A 19,984-nucleotide genomic window follows, 5' to 3' on the forward strand; every position below is an offset into this window, starting at 1 on the left:
CTCCTGTAAACCCCTCCAGGGTGGTTTTGCTTGTGTTTACTTGGGTAACAGGGTTCCTGGGTACTGTTTAGAGGTTAAAATCTGACTCTGGTATTTAAAATACATTAAAATGGCACATGTGAATTTTCAACTTCTTTTTGCTCTGAGAAACATCTAAACAGAAAAAATATGCAGCCCTACCTCAGCTGGGTCAAGCTTTCAGCTGAGGGAAGAGACCTTGTCCAAATATTCTATCTTCTCAAATGGATCCCTTTCAGTTTGTTATTCTGTTGCTAATCTTATTTTTGCTTGCTATTAAAATAGGTTAAAAGTTTTTTTCAAAAAGGATTATTTTAAATACAGATTTCCCAGGCTTTTAAACTTAATTGATAGGCAGCACATAATATAAATATTTTCTACAATTAAATAGTAAAAATATGTTTCAAATCATCAGTCTTGCCCCCCTGATTTTTCATATGGAAAATTTTTCAAGCTTGCTAGATATAATTGATACTGTTTTGCCTGATATTTGCAATTAACCGTTTGCAAATGTTTGTGCAATTTTTGTGCATAGTCTGTGTTTACTAAAGTCTGTGAACACAAACTAACTGATGCTTTTGTTAATGAAGAAAATGTGTTTAAGGGACTTTATACATAGCACTATTATAAAAGAAGTCATCAGAGGGATGAGACATGAAGGAAAAAGAAATGTCAGCACTCTTGGTATCTCAGCCTTTCCTGTATTACTATGGCATTTGAATGAATACAGCCATTAGAATAATTTCTAATAAATGGGGCCATCCATGCCTTTTTAGCACTTTCACCGAGTGCTTTGGTTGCACACAGCTCAGGTTAACATAAAAGGAATAAAACCCTTCATTTCGGAGCATCTGAATACTTGTCTGCTCTTGCATTTGTGAGCAAATTAACTAGCTTAACTTAATTAAAAGTCAGTTCAGCTTCTTGAACAAGCCAGATGTGACCACAACTGCTTTAGCCAAACTCCCTTGCTCTGAAATGACAGTAATGAATTTTTATCTCTGACTATGAGGAAACATATTTTATGTGTCAGAGATTTCCTTCTCAATGGTAAGACCAAAACATCCTAACTAGTTATCAGCGTGTACCTCACAGCAGACCTGTCCATGTCACTCGTGAGGCAGAAGAGCATTGCCACGAAGCTGCCCTGTGTTTTTAGCTGGACAGAAGAGATGCTCCTCAGGACTCCTCTTACCTGCATCATAGGCAACTGCCCTCCTCTGCAAACAGAGCTGGCCCTGCCTCAGTCAGACCTCTGTCCCTTACAGGTGGCCTTGCAGTAACGCATTTATTTTGTGTGCCTTTTCTAAAATCAGTGTCAGTGTCCAAGTCATCGGTTTCTGCAGCCGCTGTTGTACTGGCAGCTGGGTTCCAGCAGCTGTATTTTGGAGGGGGGAGGAGGGGGGTGTCTCAAAGCCCTGAGCTAAACCCTGTGGCACATCCCTTTCAGAGTGCGGGGAGCTGGCCTCCAGCCTTGCACAAGTTGTGAGTTATTAGCAAACAAAACAATAACTATTGCTGCCTTTCTGGTTGTGAAGTGAATGAGAGGCATGTCTGTCTCAGGTCTTTCACAACTGCCCCACACAAGGCAGGCAGGGGCATTCTGTCTCCTCTCACCCGGGGTGTGATTCATAGCGGGGAGGAGCAGCAGGGCACGGGCCTCTGTGTGGTGGTGGCTGTTTCTGTCTCTGGAAAAGAGGAAGGAAATGATGATCAGTGTCTTCGCTTGGTGCGAGGTGCTCTCTCACCGCGTCCGCAGTGTTTCTGAGAAGTCTCCAGTGGGCACTGGCTCCCACAGGCACCCTGCAGCTCCAGAGGACACAAGCTGATCTGGGACAGCTCTCATGCCAAGACCTGGCTGTCTTCCTTCACTCCCTTGGCTGCCTTCCCAAAATGCTCCATTGCTGGTCAGGTACCACAGAAGGGTGAGACTTTCCAAAGAGATGGCTTTGCTTTGAAAAGCAAGACCCCTTGCAAATGCCAGCTGCCTGGAATATGGCTGTGTCTGCTAGCTGTCTGCTAGCCACCGTCAGGGCAGTGGTGGCCAAACCTGCACAGCCAGGGTGTAAGGGGAGAAACCCAAGGCTGATGCTTCTCAGCTTGGCAGATGAATTAAATAGAAGCAGCTGGAGGAAGACTTGTCTTATATGCCAAATCTCTTGTAACACATAAGCACTGCTGAATTTTCTCTTTCTTAGAAAACTCAGGCTTTTTAATATATAAAATGCTAAGTGTCTTTCTGGCTATTGCCTTATCACTTCCATTTATCTGTCACTGTGACCAGATCTGATGCTTAAAGGCCAGTGATGCAGTGTTTAACACAGCATGTATCTGAGGAAGCATTAAAGGTCACAGGAATCCACAAGAGACTAATTTAGAACTTCTCATGAATCTTGGGCATTGAAATGTTTACAGATGTTCTAAATTTTTCTCGTGTATGTGGAATAGATCCATCATTGAATTATTGATCAACTAAACCAGAGCTGAAGCCTTGGCTCATGATTAGGGCATTGGCTTATACAATGGACTTTGCTATTCAGTCCCTCCACCATTGGGCAGAGCTTGGCAAAAGCTCAATCAGGTCAGGTGGGGAGCTTTTAAGTTTAACCAGGCTCTGGGCCAGGCCTGTGTAAGTCTGCACAATTAACTTTTAGATACACAACTCCAAACTGACTGGTGGTGAGACTGACCAGTTTAGAATCAGCTTGACCCAAAAGAGTTCACTTTGCCTGAGCCTGCTCCCCGTGGCTGTCTGGTGGATGGCAGGAAATGCCCCCACACAGACACCCTGGGTGCCCCTGGCCCCACTTCTGCAGCTGGGCAAGCCACAGCTCTACTGGCCCCCCACATGAGATGGACACATTGCAGTGACTTTTTTTAAAGTACTTTCGGTTGGTCATGAAAGATCTTGGTGCTGGTGGGTGCTTTTGCATTTGTCAGGCCTGTCAGATGTTCCTTCTGGCAGATTTGACCTGCAGAGTTTGCTTTGAATGGGTCTGTAACACACATAATGGAACTAGGGCTTTCCAGAATTTCAATTCACTGAAGCCACAGGGAGTAGGAAAGCATAAGGGACAGAAACTGAAGCGACAAGATATAATAAAAAATTAATTGCTTTGCTGCTTTAACAGTTTATAATTAATATAATGTCCTTTTTAATTTTACAGAACAACAGTGTGGGATGAGCTACCATCTCATTCATCAGTGATACATTTAGAAATCAAATTCTTACTGAGATAATGTGAATGCTGGAAAGGTGAAGTAGAGAGAAGGTCCCTCCATGGTTGTTCTTATCCCTCTTTTTGGAACATGGTCTTATATTCCCTGTAGTGACTGGACTCTGGGCTGGATTGATCTCAGTGTGCAACAGGGACATTCCTGTTGTGATGGTAAAGACTTTTTTCTGCAGAGGGAGCAGTCAAGGTATTCATTTATAGTCTCAGGCTCTCAATGCTGTACAAGACACAATTTAAGGAGATTAACTCAAGGGGAGGAGCATCTGACTCAGCTCCACATCTTCCACAAGTTTCCACCTGGCTGCCAAGAAAACCAATGCAGTGCCCTTGATTTGCAGCATTTTCAAGTTTTTGTCTCTGTTGATCAGGGATACATCTTTATTATTTTTCCTTGAATATCCAGAGACATTTAAAGAAAATGAGGTATCCTTTCTGGAGATTTTTCCTGCTTTCATAGCTGACATGGGCTTCTGGCTCCCACTACAGATATGTCACAATTTAATTTTCAGTTTACAGATGAAAGAAATCCCATGAGTCTTGCCTGGCAAAAAATTGCAACTTCCCAACCACACCCCACAAAAAATAGCTGATTGTGGTGGAGTTGATCTTTGCAATAGGTGACAACCAATGCTGATGGAGTTAAGTCTTTGTGAAACTGCACAAGGAGACTGGAGGAATATCACTGCATTGTTTATTAAATACATGAGTGATATAGCTTTGAGCTGAGAGGACAAATAGCATATGTATAGCATTTGCTATACAAATAGCAAATATACAAATAGCAAATACACAAATGAGTTTAGGAAAAATCCAAGCCAGAAGGGTTTGATTAACTGGGTTAAAAGACTAAATCCTGACTGGGATCTGGGACAAATCACTCAGGGATGCTATTGAACAATCCAGAATTTACAGGGCATTCACCAAGCATAGAATCTTAGATCTGTGCAGAGTAGTGCTCTGGTATGGTGCCTATGACAGAAGAATTAAAACAATGGGAAAACTGAAAGCTAAGGCAGGGTGGCATGAAAAAAACCTGCCTTTAACTTTGCAAAATCAGTCTGCTGAGCTGCATGTACCATGACAAACATGAGAAGCTATGGGAGTGCCAGGCAAGATGGGTGAAATACAGAAGCAGCAGTGAACCACATAATGTAATTGGAGTCTGCAAGCACCAAGAGAAGACACCTGGCATGGGAAGAGAAGTCAAAAGCCTGGGAGCTCAGAGGTGCTCTTCACAAGAGCAGTGAACAAAGCTGCAGCAGGAGATGGGCCAAGTCAGCATGAATGTGAATGGAAATTACATTCATTTCTGTACAGTGCAGAGATACGTAAGCAACTGTAGTGCTAAAGCAACCCCTGAAAAAATCCCTGGGCTGTGGAAAAGAAGTTATAACAGGGTCTCTGAGGACTTGCAGGTGCTTAAGAAAATAGGGAAATAAAACTGTTTGAATGGACCAAGGGGTTCTTGAACTGTTGATGCTCTGTGAAGGTGATGCTGTGATTTTTCTGGTGGGAAATATGGACAGTGAGATTCTGAAGCATGAGCTTGTGCTGGTGTTGCCCTGGCAGACACAGGTTAGAGAGAAATGAGACACACTTTCTCTGAAGCCCAGAGGAAAGGAGATGATGAATCAGCCATTTTGCTGAAAAGGTCTCCCAGATGCAGCAACCTGAGAAGGCCAAGCTGTAACCAAAACAAAATAGAGGAGATGAGGTGTCTTGGTTTGGAGGACAGGTGTTTGCTAAGAAAGGCAGAAGACTCTTCAAAATGGAGAATGTAAACCCCCTCCTTCCAAATTATTATAATTTTGAAATTGAGGGGGTCTCAGGCAAAGATATGGGAATTAGGAATAATATTTTTTTACTAGAAAAATTAAAATAGAAATACAGTACTACATAGAACAATCCCAAAACAGAGACAGAGTCATAATACAACCTGACACCCCGTCAGTCAGGGTATTGGTAGCAGTCCCATTAAATGGTGGCTACAGTCCCCCTGCAATGGCAGATGTGGTACAGCTGAAGCAGTGGTCCTGTAGACGGGTGCAGTTTTCCTCTGAAAGTCCAGGGATAATGTGGAAAGGTCCAGATTTCCTCTGAAATCAGTGGAAAGAGGGTACTTTGGTGCTCTAAATCTCAATTTTAACCTAGGTAGGAAAGGCTTTGCTGCTCCCCCTGGCTGGAGCATCTCCCAGTGGGATGATGTAATTTTATCAGTCATACAGGGAGACTTAATGGCCCATTAGCAGATGATATTTTCCTGGAGGGAGGATGGGTTGTGGAAAAGATAAAGATGATTGCCCCACCTGGTTATAAAGATGGCCCATTAGCAGATAATATGTGTCACAGAGATAAGGGTCACTGCCCCACCCATCTTCAACAGATGGTGGTAGAATACACATTTCTGGTCACATCCTTCATTGCAACGCAAGACATCATCCTTGACTTCACAGATATTGTGCAGGACAGTGGGAAAACAGGAGACAGAATCAGACACCAGCAGGGCCACACTCAAATCCACAAAAATAGGTTTTCTGTCAGTACTTCTTATTCACTGGCCATGGAACTGAAGGGGTCTGGTAGTAACTGCTTCAAAACATCAGCTAGGTAGATAGGATTGTCACTTATGAAGGGCAGGAGCTCCATTTTTCTCTGTGCATTGAGGATCTGGACATGAGGCTGGTGCCAAACATATTTGCACTCAACTATGAGGCAGGAGATGTGTAAAGTACAGCTGTCATGAGTCTCATCACACCAGCTGGAGGTGTAAAGCATTCATTGTCCTGGACAATGCAGTCAGTCATATTTTCTTCTTCTCCATGAGGAACAGAGCTTGGCCTAGGGAGCCAGCTTTCCATTGGCCATGCTAAATGCTTGGAGAGAAAAATTCCCTTGTGAATTCCTCTGCATTCAACTACTGAAGGTTATTGGGACAAGATGTACTGGACTGAACCTCATTCTGCTGATATGGTGACCACATTCTTGGGCTTGAACCCAAATGCAACACGATGTCAAAAGAGCAATATGCCTTTCTTCTTTCTCCCTGTCTGGCTAGTTTAGCACAGCAGATTTCCTTCTGTTTCAGTCCAGAGGCCTCTACTGTTGATCTTCCAACATGTGCAGTACAACCTTTGCAAAAACATTTTCCTTTCACAGGCTGAATGCATGAATGTGTGAAACAGGTCACTAAGAAGCAGGTCTGTGTCTTGTGACTCCAGTGTGCTCCAGGTCAATGAGAAAGCTCCCTCTTGATGTAGCAAATATTGATCAAATTGCAAAACCAATTAATTCTGCCTGAGGTGCTGCTTGAACACAGCAAGGCAACTCCTTTAAGACAAATATAAACTCAGACATTTCTACAGTGCAAAGAGGGTCAGAGTCACAGAATGAAAAATATCATCAAGACAAAGGATAGAAATTATACAGTCTGCAAAACCTGACACAAGCTGGGTTTTGTGATCACTTCTCCATGCCCTTTGTAGGAAAGAGCAAATGCTGCTGGCAGTGTAATGAGAATTCAGTCATATATATACCTGTGCTTTAGGGAGCTCAAGTCTGAGTAATCCCTGGATGTTCTAACAATGCACATTGATGGCCATAAAATTAAGCTCAGAGTAAATGGCACTAACAGGAATAATCTTTTTCTTCTGTTGCTGAAGTGTCCAGCAGTTTGTTTAGCAAACTGTTTTTACTGGACCACAAACCTGCACGGAGTTTCAAATTCATGGACAGCTTGCACTTATTACAAGGAATAATTTTGAGGGGCATATGGGATAGTTCGGGGGAACTTAGTTCAAACATATAATAAACTAATCTTATTGAGACAGTCTGCACACCTGCAGATGGGAACATCTGAAGAGCACTTAGGTTCATAGCTGTGCCAGGACCACTTTATCAAAAAGTGATGAAGAACCTTAACAGCAGCAGTGGTGGAAGCTCTAACAATGAGAGGAATGTAAGGATGTGGTTTGCTCTCAAGGTCTTCAAAGAAGGAAGGGGGAGGGAAGGAGAGGAGAGAGGTGGGCTGCTATAAGCAGAACGGTAGGAGCTAAAGCAGAGCAAAAGGAAATAGCTGAAACTGTAAGAAGTGAAAAAAGTTGCTGAGAACTGAAGAAAGCAGAGAAGACACCATGAGGCTGAAGGATCTTTTTGTCAGCCCTGGAGTCCTGTTTTCAAAAGCTGTTCATGGTGTGGTTTGCAGCACAAGAATGTATTTGAAGAATTTATTTTGATGTTCCTACTAGGAGAAGACCAATGTGATATCCCAGCTAGGAATTCCTTGGGGAAAAAAAAAAGGCAGCATGAGGAATGACCTGCATTTGCTGGTCAATTTGAAGGACTCCCCAGTGAGGTCAGTCTGCCATGCAGGAGAGTGCAGAAGGACATGTAAGGCCAACCCCAGCTCAGCACCCTCAGGCAGAGTTAAAGGCAAAGTTTAATATGCACCCTTAAAAAAGCCAATTTGCTTTGTACCTGCACAGCAGCAGGCTGAGACACTCATGCTTTTAGCCTTATGCTCACCTCCCCACTTCTCCTCACCCAGACCTGGTCTGGGGCCCAGGGCATGTGTCCTTGGCTCTGGGGACTGTGGCATGGGGGATGGGGAAGCTGCCCCTTGGTCTGTGCAGCTCTGCCCAGGGTCAGGGGCTTGGACCTGTGCTCACAAGAGGTTTGAGCTCAGGAGCAGTTGGGGTGGCTGTTTCAGTGGTGCTGGGTCAGGAGGGCTGAGGAGAGAGGACTGAAGAATATCTCTGAATGCCTGGGGGTGTGGAGTGGCACAAGAACTATGACAGCCAGTGACACCAAGTGGTAGCAGCCAGGGTGGAGTTGTGTTTGTGGCAGTGAAATTACTGATATTCTTTTACTTTGGTGCTTTGTGGAGCCTGCATGATCAGTACAAACATTATAGAAGTGATAGGGAAACCCAAGGCTTAGTTTTGCTAAAGAAAAGGTTTCCAAGACACAGCCTCACCCAAAGCAAGTTTTGCATCTTAGAAGCTTTTCACTCTGCTGGGACTGGAGCTAAGGGTTTGCTGAATGGGTTTGTTGAGGAGCAGCCTGACAAGCATGCAGTGGTCTCATTTGCCAGTGGAGTGACTGGAGTAAAAACCAGCTTGTACCTAAGATAAAGGGACACAGAACGCAAGCCTTGAGAGCATGTCTTGAGGGACTGGCATTCTTCTATGGAGTCCTGCAAATGTTAGAGTGACCAAATGACTTTTGATGGCACAGGGTCCCCTTGGAATATGAGCTCTACATACCAATGGGTTTTTGCAGAGTTTGCTTTTGGCACAACTGATTCTGAGCATAGCTTAGAGCTGAGCTGCTGGCCCCACAGGTGGTGTTTCAACGTGTTTCAGATCCACGTGTCCACCTGTGTAACACTGCAGAAGTATTGTCAGGGAAGAAGCATTTGCAGAATTGAAGAAACGTGAGATTAGCAATCAACAGCTGTTGGCAATGTGGTCATGGGCTGTGTTCTCTCCTCTGCCTGCAGAAGTGTTCTCATGGGCTCTGTCAGTGCCAGCCGTTTGTAGATGTGCAGCCGTGTGGGCAGGATTCTGCTTCTGCCTCCCACCCACTCTCCCAAAAAGCAAACCCAGAAGTGTGGCAGAGATAAATAGGTACTTCTGACATGTGATTCCTTTGATCTGTTTCAGACATTGGTAAGGTGAACCATGGCCCAGAAAAATGTGTTGCTCAGACATAAAAAACCAACTTGTTCAGCCATAGGTATCCATACTATGACATCTGAAGGTGGGGAGATTCATTCCAGCCTTGCCTACAGACACTGTCACAGACTACAGCACAACTTCTGAGACCCTCTCTGCCTTTTCTGACATGGGTGTGGTGAGTCCTGACACAGCTACAGCTGCTGTGGTGCCTCCATGTCACAGCAGAATGGGTGAAGTTGTCTTTCCCAGGGATCTGTGTCTCAAAGGTGGATGAGTCCAACTCAGATGACATCTTTTTCACATTTTCATGACATTTTTAATATCTGAATATCTCTGAGGTTTTTACTCCTCCATGGAATTTAACTGAAATTTGGCAACTCATGAACAGCTATAACAGAGAAAACAAGCAGAAAGCAGCCACATCAGCCTTGTTTTCTTGGGAATTGAGGGGAGTAGAGTGATCACCTTATTTTTGTGCTTAGTCTGATCCCTAGGGAAAAATCTTTCCAAGCACCATATTCCACAGCATCATACACAATTGAGACACTGCCATTGGAACTGTGAGCACACATACAACAGATTTCTGCTTTCATTTACACCTTATTTTATATTACAATGCCATCAAGAGGGGTGGAGGCACTCGTCACAGCTTATTGTTTGTCTTTCTGAAGTTAATGGCAATTTGGAGGCTTCTTTTTTCCCCCACCAGAAGCAGAACTATAAACTGCCAGGAATGACTGTGCAGCAGAAAACAGCATAGAAGTATGACCATATATATTTGATGTAGGATCAAATAAAACTCAGAGGAGTTGGAGACAAAGATAAGTATATGTGCCTAAATCTTTGGAGTTCAGCTTCTTTATCAAGATCAAGACAGGGATATTCTGCCCTGTAGATTTGAGGTGTTTAATCTCACACTAGCCACTTCAGAGCTTTCCTGTTGCATGGGGCATGAAGTCAGTTGTGATGACTTGATGTCAGATTCAGGATTTATTGAGACAGGGATGGACATAGATGGGGTGTGAGGGTTGTGCAGTGTGAAGGCATAGCCTGATGCTAATATAATGGGAGAGCCCTCCCTCTTAACTATCTTCCCTCATAAAAGAGTCCCTGTTAACTTTGCAGCTGGAGTTGCATCCAGAGTTCATTTTAACACTGAATTAACAGTGAAATTTGTCGGCTCTTGGATTTGTAGTTGTGATGCTTTTCTGCCAAAGCAGATGTGTTATAAGTCTAACCATTTAAATAAAGAATCGTTCACCAATGACTCATTAAGGTTAAGACTTTAAAATCTTTCTCAACATGGTGCAGACTGTTTGGGCACTCACCCTTCTTGAGTATATCCCTCTGTCCTGAAGGGAATGGAAATTATTAAACTCAGCACAGGTTTAGTGAGCTGCAGCATGGAAAGAGAGAGGCTCTGACTCATCTGCTCTGCAAACAACCGCATGAGACTGCAGTTTCACTTTTTGATGTGGTCTCATTACAGAAGAGTATGCCAGCTGAATTATCAAAATGAAATACTATTCCCTTTACCTGGCTAAGAACTTGGTAATTTTACTTGAGGTTCTGGGGGAGGAGAGCTGAAACTGCTGCAGTAGGTGTCATACCCACAGTTCAAGCAATAATTTAATCCATAGTACCTTCATGGAGTAGCTGAGATCTCACACCTGCTGTCCTTATCCTCTTCATGGAGAAGAAAAGGAGGGCAAGACCTAGATCTGGAAAGGTCCACACACATAAGAAATTGCAGTGAAATAGGGAGGCCTCTGCAGTCTGTGTGCCAGACACTGTTTGCTATACAAAATCTTCAGCAAGATTAGGACGTGCTCCTATGCTTTTATCAGAAGGCTGTAATGAGAGAAGAAAGGGCAGCTCTCAGATGCAGAGTTCCTACTTCCACAGCAGATGAACTTCTCTCTCCCTTACTGTGTACATCTGTAGATCACTGTGCTGAGCTGCTGCTAGGATGTAGGAATTGTTTTTATTGTAAGTATGCCTGGTATGCACTTATAAATTATATTAATTTTGGCAACTTTCTTATCTATACCAAAAATTACTGACAGCAGTCACAGGGCTTTGGCTACTTAATACCTTCCCTGTTCTGTGGTCTCCAGCATATCCTACTGCAAATAGTATCCTCCCACTTTAACATTCACTAATCCTTACATTAAACTTCTCCTGGAGTTTTTCCTAGATGATGATTTCAGAACAAAAAATATTTCACTGAAAAGTTTGTCACTGGCATTCTCAGCATTTGTCACCCCTCCTTCAGATCTTAATGGGAAGATGGTGAGATGCCTCTGGGTTCAAAGTGACAAAAAACTGTCCATTTGACATAAATTAAAGTGACCTGGAAGCTTCTGACTGATCAACTGCAAGTGTACATCTGCAAGTCTGAAGATAAGATTCTTGGCTCAAGATAAGAGCTCTTGACAGTGTAATCTTACTCCTCTTTTGAATTTTAAGTGCAGGTTCTTACCTTGATGAGAAGACCCACAATTGTATAAATGAAACCACTGGACAGCTCTGAGTTCTGCGCTCACAAATATTTGGCTACTGGGTCCTTTTATCTCCCACTTTACAGGACATAATAGATCCTATTCAGTGGGAGCCTGACCATTTAAAAAGGAGTTAAGGTCTTTTTTATCCTATAGCACAGAACAGAAATATGACCCCAAAATAGAGACAGATAATTCGATTAGAAGATATGTGAAAGCTTTAGCTTTGCTAGGGAGCTAATTTCCTCAAAGGACACAATCTGGACTGGATTAGAGGCAAATCTTATGTGTAAGCAGTAGAGTAAACTGCTTGGTTACAAACTTCTGGGTGATGTTCTTGCTCTTTGATGAAGTGTGAAGTAATTTACACCTTTTTGCCATATGTTTTGCTGAGTAGGAGTGTGTATGCATGGCTAGTTACCATGGAATAAATGACATACTGTAAAGTCACACTGTCAATTAAATTTATTTGTGTTCTCATGCTTTTAGCCAGAGGAACACCCTGTTTCTGGATGGTGGGTGAGGAACAGTGTGAGGAAGATGCAATGTCAAAACAAAGCTGCCTCTGTGCACATGTAGTAGGAAAATCAATGTTTTTGAAACATTATGGTCACAAATCGTGTGCCTACAGGCTTCCCCGTGGTCTTGGCTGTCTCAGTCTGACTCAAAGGTAGCACATGAGGTCAGCCCTGGAGAACAGCAAAGGGAAGATACTGCTGGCAGAAATGGGAGATGGAGTGTTCCAGATGATATCTTCAATTCAGGGGCCAACACTCCAATTAAAATTGATGTGCACCCACATCCCTTCATCAGGGTTCTTCACAAAAAGAACAATAAAAAATAATATTACTGGGTTCTGTAGGACAAGGTAGGGCAATTTTGTACACCTTAAAAAAAAAAAAAAAAGAAAATCTGGATGTGAATCAGTGCTTACTGTATGGTTAGAGGTGTAGTGGCAGGCATGCTGCTGAATCTTTGGCCCAGGAAGTCTCTTTTTTTTTTCTGCACTCACACTGGGCTTGGCTGCACTTGGCCTGTAGGATTATTACCATTTGTTGCATCATTAGATTTTTCAGCTTAATTTACTTTTCCTGTCTCCCTGAGGTAGTGACACTTCCACTCAAGTTAGGATGAGCGAGTCCAGCAGTGGGGATGTGCTCAGGGGGCTGGGGAAGGCTGGGAAGCTTCTCCTGCTTCATGACAGCTGCTGGTAGTACCTGATGTTCACTGCTCTAGCCCAACTTCTGCAGCCTCTGTCACAGAAAACTAAGTAAATTGTGGGTTTGGTTTTTTTAAGCTACCTCCTTTGGGTGACATTAAGTACAGAGGTTAATGGTGGGTGTTAAAATACTCTCCTGGCTCTGGAGCTTGTTCACAAGGGCTCAGATGAGGTGGGGGAGTTTCTTGTGTTTGGTGCTGGTTGGTGAATAAACTCAAGTATACTATGTGGCTTAACCACAGGGACCTGTTTTCTTTGCCGGAAACACCTGCTGAAAGGCTGTGTTCACTTGGGCTGTGTAAAGAAAAGCCCCAAATGAAACTTCCAGCCTTATAGCAACAGGTCAGGAGGTGATTCAGTACACTGGTTTAAGTTCAAAGCATCTCACTGTGCCAACTGATTGTCTTGGTTTGAAAGACAGGTGTTTGCTAAGAAAGGCAGAAGCCTCTCTTGAAATGGAAAATGTAAACCCCATTCCTCCAATTTATTATAATGTTGAAATTAAGGAGCTCTCAGGCAAATATATGGGAACAGAAATAACAGTTATTTACAAGGGAAAAATTAAAATAAGAATACAGTAATACAAAAGAAAAAAGAAGAACCAATCCACTGACAGAGTCAGAATACAACCTGACACCCAGTCAGTCAGGGTATTGGTAGCAGTTTGATTAAATGGTGGCTGCAGTACCCCTGGAGTGACAGATGTGATTCTGTTGAAGCAATGGTCTTGTAGAAGGGTGCAGTTCTCCTCTAAGGGTCCATTGATGATGTGGAAAGGTTTGGCTTTCCTCTGGAATCCAGTGGAAAAGGCTGCTTTGGTGTTAAAAATCTCATATTTTACCCAAGTAGGAAAGGCTTGGCTCCTCCCCCTGGGCGGAGCATCTCACAATGGGATGATGTATTTTTATCACTCATTCAGTGCAACTCAATGAGCCATTAGCAGAAGATACATCTCTGGAGGAAGGATGGGTTGTGGAAAAGATAAACAACTCTGCTCCACCTGGTTTTAACGTATGATCCATTAGCAGAAGATATGTCCCCTGGAGATAAAGATCACTGCCCCATCTGTTTTCAAAAGATGCTGATAGAATACATACCTTTGCTAACATCCTGCTTTGCAAGCCAAGACACTGGATATGAAAAAATATATCTGTTAATTAAAATAGAATATCAATATCATGGAACTAACAATGCTTTCCCTCTCATAATTACCAGAGAAATACCTTTTACTCTCACTGAACTGGCTAAATTAATAGAAGATGGTTGGACTCAGAAAGAGACTGAAACTAAATAAGTTTGAAGATCTCCTTTAAATGGGGAGAGTGATTTATGCTAACAGAAACAGAAGCTGAGAGGGGTTCTCTTAGCTGCAGGAACTAAGAGCTCCCTGGTCCCTCACCCAAAAAGCCACCTATTGGGCTGTGGGCTGAGTTCCCCTGGAGACAGGCAGTCCAATTGCCATAGTAACTTCTGTGGATCAGGTGACTGAAAGTGCCCAAAAGGCTGCAGGCCCCCAAGTAGTGCATCATGCATACTTGAACGTGACCTGATGAATATGACAGTGGACCCAGATTCACATTCATGAATATGAGCAAGATGACTGGGACTACAGCTTGGAGCTACTTTGTATTCCAAGGAATTAACAGATTGTTGTCTTCTATCACAGCATTTTCTGCAGAGTGAGCTTCCTCTAACTAAAGATCTTGGAAACTGGCTGGAGGACTGAGGAGTGCAGCATGATGCTGGCTGTTTTCTGAATACGTAGTTGTCACCTTGGTCAGTTGTGTCCTGAACACCCTGGTGTGAAGCTCTACACAGGATGCCATTTCTTCAAACATCCTTATGTATGAGAGGTGCTGCTCAGACACTAGTCATTTAATGTGTTAAAAGTCTAACAAGTGCATCAGTTACAGAGTGAGTGTTACTTATGTTAGCTATCTGTGTGTCCTCTGCCACTTTTGAACTGAGCAGGGCCAACACTGATGTGTTCAGGCTTCAATTAAAGGCTAGTTTTGATTGGTATCCAGGTTTGATACATCCTTTCAAGAAGGACCAGTGAAGGATACTAAAATTGTCAAGGGGAAGGCTTCTGTAGGTAAGCAGACTGAGACTGTAGCAGCAGCAGGTGAGGTTGGATGCAGCTGCGATGGAACTGTAATTTGGACAACAGAGTAACTTCACTGCTGGTGTCACATTATCAGCAGCTGTCAGTTAGCTTTATCTCTCATCACACTAGACAGTAAAAATTGCAGTCTTGTATCAAGTTACAGTGTCATCACTGCAACGAATGGCCTTTGACCAGGGTGTAAAAAAAAACCACAAAAAATCCAACAACCTAGAAGTTCTTGTAAGGAAAAACTATTTAATGTAAGATTACACAAACTCAAAGTGCAATTAGAATAAACATGCTAAATACCACGCGCAGTGCCCCACAAGCCCCAGATTTAAAACCATGGCAATTCATTCTTAACACCACCACCAACTGTGAGAAGTCACCTTCCACTAATTCTTCTCCTTTTCTGTAACTTTACAGAAATTTAGTCCATTTAAAGCATTTGTGCAAGATTTGTGCATTGCAGAAGATACCCTCTACTATAAAAGTGCAACAGATAGACAGAAGTATGTCTTTCACAGATTCTTCATCACCACCACCACCCTGCCATTCTATTAAACACTTTGTGGGAACACCCATGAGATACTCCTGTTAGGGTTCCCTAGCCAGAAGGAATGCACCCCATACTGGTTTGGAGAAAGTCCAACACATTGAAGACCAGAGTAGAAAACAGTGAGGAAGTCCCTCTTTGTCACAGCCATACCATTTAAGTGCACAAAGAGAGGGCCCTCTCCTCGTGGCCGTGCTGCCACGTAGATACGGAGAGCTTCAACAGGACATACCCATGTCTCTCTACATAATCTCAGTTGGATAAAAAACCTCTGTGGGCCCATATGAGACGGATGCAGAAAAAGATATGCACTCCCTTCTGTCAGTTGGAGGTCACTCAAGTACAGGAGCTCTGGTTGTGCTGTGTTTTGGTGATTTGCCACCATCTCTTCTATGTGGAGTACACCAAAAAAAGCAACAGTAAAAATGGCACGGAACAGCAAACACTCATAAGGACACGAACACACAGACTCCAGAGTTCCCAGGAGAGATCTTAACACTTCAATTGTTACAGGAGAGTATTCATCATTTGAACGGCGAGTCCTGCATTTCAGCCTTGATATCATGAAACAGATAAGAGGATCTGGAAGAGGATCAGTATGATCTACCATTCTGGAGATGAAGGACAGTCCTTCCACGTACATTATTATTTTTGTGGCAGGCAGATCCTGGAACTCCATGGCCATCAGAAACTCTCTAATTTGTTGAACTGGAATTGGCCAGACTGCAGACAGAGCCATGCTTTCTCTGAAAGAAAGGAAGTTTTTGAGGCCTTCATGGTACACTTGCCATACGTGGCTCTCTCTTGAGTCCTCCAGTAACAGCAGAGCCTTCAGGGGACAAGGGCCCAAGAAACGCTTCTCAGGAACCTGGCTGAGCTTATCTGTTGAAAGAAAACCGTGTTAGGAATGGCAAGTGAAAGCAGACAGAAGTTCCCTCCCTTTCAACATGCTTCTGCCTTTACTTGAACTCTTCTGGAAAAAAGCCTGTCCCATGCATTCTTATGAGCCTCATCTGCAGAGTTTCCACCGGACAGAACACAGGACAAGGATTACATTCTCAAAATCCATAACCCCTCATCTATTTGTCTATTTAAAGCAACATCTCAAGCCTGGTGGCCTATCTGACACCCTGTTGCAAATTTTCTGTGACCTCAAGACCTCCATCAGTGGGCACGAGTAGCCGGGAGTGACAAAGGCACCGCAAAGTAAGGATATATCCAGGAGCGTGCAGAGGTCTCAGAAGTCTTCCAACAGTGGGGTCAGAGCACATGGAAGAACCTGGCAGGACTCTACCCACCTCCCCCACCACTCAGCTGCCCGCCACCCGTCGCTGTCCCCCCAAGGGCATAGTCCCCGCTCCTTCCCCCGCCAGCCCCATGGCGCGGTACCGCTCGGTTCGGCGCAGCCATCCGGACCGCACGGCAGCCAGCCCATGCCGGGCTCCCGCCGCAGCAGCGCCAGCAGGGCCCAGAAGGGAGAGGGGGCAGCAGGCAGCTCAGCCCTTCTCTGCATCGCCACGAGAGCAGCAGCCATGCTTGAGAAGCACGATGAGCAACTCCTCGATGGTGCCACCGTGCTGTCCTTTTATACCCTGGACATCCTATCCAAATCGGAACGCCCCCTTTACCTGCCCTTCTGCGACCCTATCCAAGTCTGTGCGTGAGGGTCCATGCGGGATCCCCCGTCCTGCCCCCTCCTCTCTCTGCCCACGGGTCTGTGGGGGCGGTACCGGGAAGACGAGATCAGTACCTGGGAATATCCTAAGCGGCTCATTATCGCCTCCATTGTGTACCGCTGAGGGCTAAGGAAGGAGCAGAGGTTGTGTCCGCGGGTGCCTTAACCTGTTTGTCCCTGGTCCTGTTCATTCCCCTGGCACAAACCTGTGCCATTTTGCTACTAAAGAGGAGAGAGCCGGCAGCAGGGGGGTACAAACGCGGCACAGGTCTCCATGACCGCCAGGAGTGATGGTCAAATCTGGAGGGAGCGGACGCTCCCAGGGAAGGAGGCCGCCGGGCCCCTTCCCTGTACAGCTTTCTGTACCCCTGTACAACTTTCTTCAAAGCTGTACCAAAGGCTCATGTTGCCGGCTGAAGAGCCTGGTAGCTTTGTTTATTTTCTTAGGATATTTCTGGAACGGCTACTATGGATTTTTCTGGGATAGCTACTGTGGATTTTTCCGGGCTTGTTGTCTCGCTAAACTGTGTGAAAGCATCTCAGTGCATAGCCTGTACTTAACAGCGAAGGAGGGCTGTTCAGTAATTCAGAACGGAGCCATCTGCCCTGATCTATTCTCTACCAAACCTGGAAACCATATCTTGCAAAGCCCAGAAGAATAACTGGGAGGTAACTCAAGTGCTTTTTTCACCTTTTTAACCTTATCACTAAATCCATTATTACGCTTTCTGCCAGAATCACATTCCAGGCTCCGGCAGAGGACGTCATGAATACCTGGACGTTTCACACCTTTCAGTTCTCAGGCCCCGTCCTGTTTCCCATCCCCCTCTCGCATCGCCCCGGGCACTCCTGACCTCCAGGGCTGCTCCGGGTGGCCCCGGCGATAAAAGCGCTCCCAGGGCTCATCCCTGGCAGTCTCCGTTCCAGCGGCTGCCCGTTCTCCTGCCATGGCCTGCGCTGCCCTCGCTCCGGCCGCGCCTGCCGCCGATCTCTTCTGGGAGATGCTGGCACTGCTGGCCCGGGAGCCGGGCATGGAGTGGCTGGAGCTGAGCCTTGCAGGGCGGGCAGCCAGCGCCGCACCTCGCAGCCGAGAGGCACCGCGGGGCAGTGAGTGCGGGACGGGACCGGGGACGGGACCGGGGAGGGGACCGGGGAGGGGATGGGACGGACGGGGGCGGAATGGGACGGACGGGATGGGGACGGGACTGGACGGTGGTGGGCGCTGCCCCTGGACATCGCATCGCGGGTGGCCGTGCCCCCGACCGGGCAGCTCCTTGGTTTTGCTCGTGTTCTTACGAGAGGCTGGAGGGTTTGGCGGGATGTGTCGAGAGAATTCTTCCCCTGAGTTGGGAAATAATGTTGCCTACTGGAGGGAGTGTGCTGTGTGACCTTTGTTGTTGTAATTTCTGTAAGCTGTCCCTTGGTTTAAAAATTGCTTTATATTTGTTTTCTCCGTTACTATTCCGCAACCCTGTAGATTCGCGGAATGTTTCCACATCCAGAGCCTGAAATGGGCCTGATATGTTGCTTGTTTCTCATTTGAAAAAATATCTCTGGTGCAGCTGTGTGTGAGCTGTCTATTAGATAAGCTCATAGCATTATCTGGCGGTGTAATGCACTCAGGAGTGCTATCTTTGTTGCCGCTTGAGTAGTATGCTTGTGCTTCTTGTCACCATGTGCTGATGTGGATCTTCTCTTGCAGGAAGCGTGATCAGCCGTCATCAGAAGCATTCCTTGGGACCTTGGCCTCTGAAGACTTTGTCGTTGCTGGAGCGCTCAGGGGACAGTAGGCTTTGGCAAGCCTACCTCGAAGGATTGAAGAAATTCCTTGCCTTCAGGGAAAGCATGGGAATGCCTGCAGCCTGGCCAATTCCAGTGGAGCAAACCAGAGGATTTTTGGCTGCGGAATCTAATAATTCCTCCTCGAAGTCACTCTTATACATTGCAGCACTTTCTTACTTATCAAAATTGACCGGTAACTCGGATCCTCTGGACGATCCTATAACCTGTCTCATGGTGACAGGGTTGAAACGTCGAGCGGGTATCCTGAGGGATAGATACTTGCCCGTAACAATTGAGATGTTGCGATCTCTCCTGGGAGTTCTGGAGTCTGTGTGCACAACTCATTATGAATGCTTATTGTTCCGTGCATTATTTACTGTCGCTTTTTTTGGGGCACTTCGAATCGGAGAGATGGTGGCAAAGCACCGTAATGTACTGCAGCCTGAGCTGCTGTACCGCAGCGATCTTCAGCTGATGGCGAGGAAAGTGCTGCTTTTTCTGCCTTACTCTGCTGCGAATGAGGAGAGACACGTCATCAGCCTAGCGCTGTCTGGAGAGCCCTGGGTGTGCCCTGTGCTGGCCCTCTGGGGCTATTTGACAGCCCGCCCGCGGCTGGAAGGGCCGCTCTTTGTGCACTGGGACGGCAGCACGGTGACCAAGAGGGAGTTCCTGGGCGTCCTGCGGAGTGCCCTGCTCCTGCTGGGGCTGCCCCCGGAGCAGTACGGCGTGCACTCCTTCTGGCTGGGCACTGCCGTCACTGCTGCGCGCTGCGGCTACCCTGGGGAGGATGTCACTCGCCTGGCAAGATGGCCCTGCAAGATCCCAGGAAGATTCCAACCGTGGCACCAACAGGAAAATAGAAGCTAACGAATCATCTTCTTTATGTAGAGTCAACTTTAGCTGTATAGTTTCTAGCCTCTAGACAGGGATTTAGTATTGACACTTCAAATTGATTTTCTACATCACAGTGGTGTGATCCTAAGTTCATCCTGAACTTGTTTGTTCTGTCTGTATTTGAAGGTGGAGGGAAGTCAAACCTTTGTGCATAGACTGTATAGTATCTTTATAGTATCTCATATCTTATTGTATCTTACATCTTGTAGTATCTTATATCTTATAGTGTTTTGTATCTTATATATATAGTATCTTATAGTATAGTATCTTATATATATATAGTATCTTATAGTATAGTATCTTACTGTATAGTATCTTTAT

The 19,984-nt window shown here is 45.2% G+C and overlaps 2 protein-coding genes across 2 annotated transcripts; one reads left to right on the forward strand and one right to left on the reverse strand.

Annotated features, from left to right (window-relative positions):
* Positions 1-15,316: 15,316 nt before the first annotated feature.
* On the reverse strand, positions 15,317-16,830 carry LOC306802325 (uncharacterized protein; the record flags this gene model as incomplete). The annotated part of the gene is made up of 2 exons (XM_079306339.1): positions 16,702-16,830; positions 15,317-16,194 (listed from the first exon to the last, which is right to left on the reverse strand). The coding sequence occupies exons 1-2, from the start codon at positions 16,823-16,825 to the stop codon at positions 15,317-15,319; spliced, it is 1,002 nt and encodes a 333-aa protein (XP_079162465.1). The 5' UTR covers positions 16,826-16,830.
* A 742-nt stretch (positions 16,831-17,572) lies between these two features.
* On the forward strand, positions 17,573-19,731 carry LOC306802029 (uncharacterized protein). The gene is made up of 2 exons (XM_079305741.1): positions 17,573-17,656; positions 18,690-19,731. Exon 2 carries the CDS (start codon positions 18,833-18,835, stop codon positions 19,634-19,636), a length of 804 nt encoding a protein of 267 aa, XP_079161867.1. The 5' UTR covers positions 17,573-17,656; positions 18,690-18,832; the 3' UTR covers positions 19,637-19,731.
* The last annotated feature ends 253 nt before the right edge of the window (positions 19,732-19,984 follow it).

The sequence above is a fragment of the Erithacus rubecula genome (assembly GCF_903797595.1).
Source record: "Erithacus rubecula genome assembly, chromosome: 5".
NCBI classification, from domain to species: Eukaryota; Metazoa; Chordata; class Aves; order Passeriformes; family Muscicapidae; genus Erithacus; species Erithacus rubecula.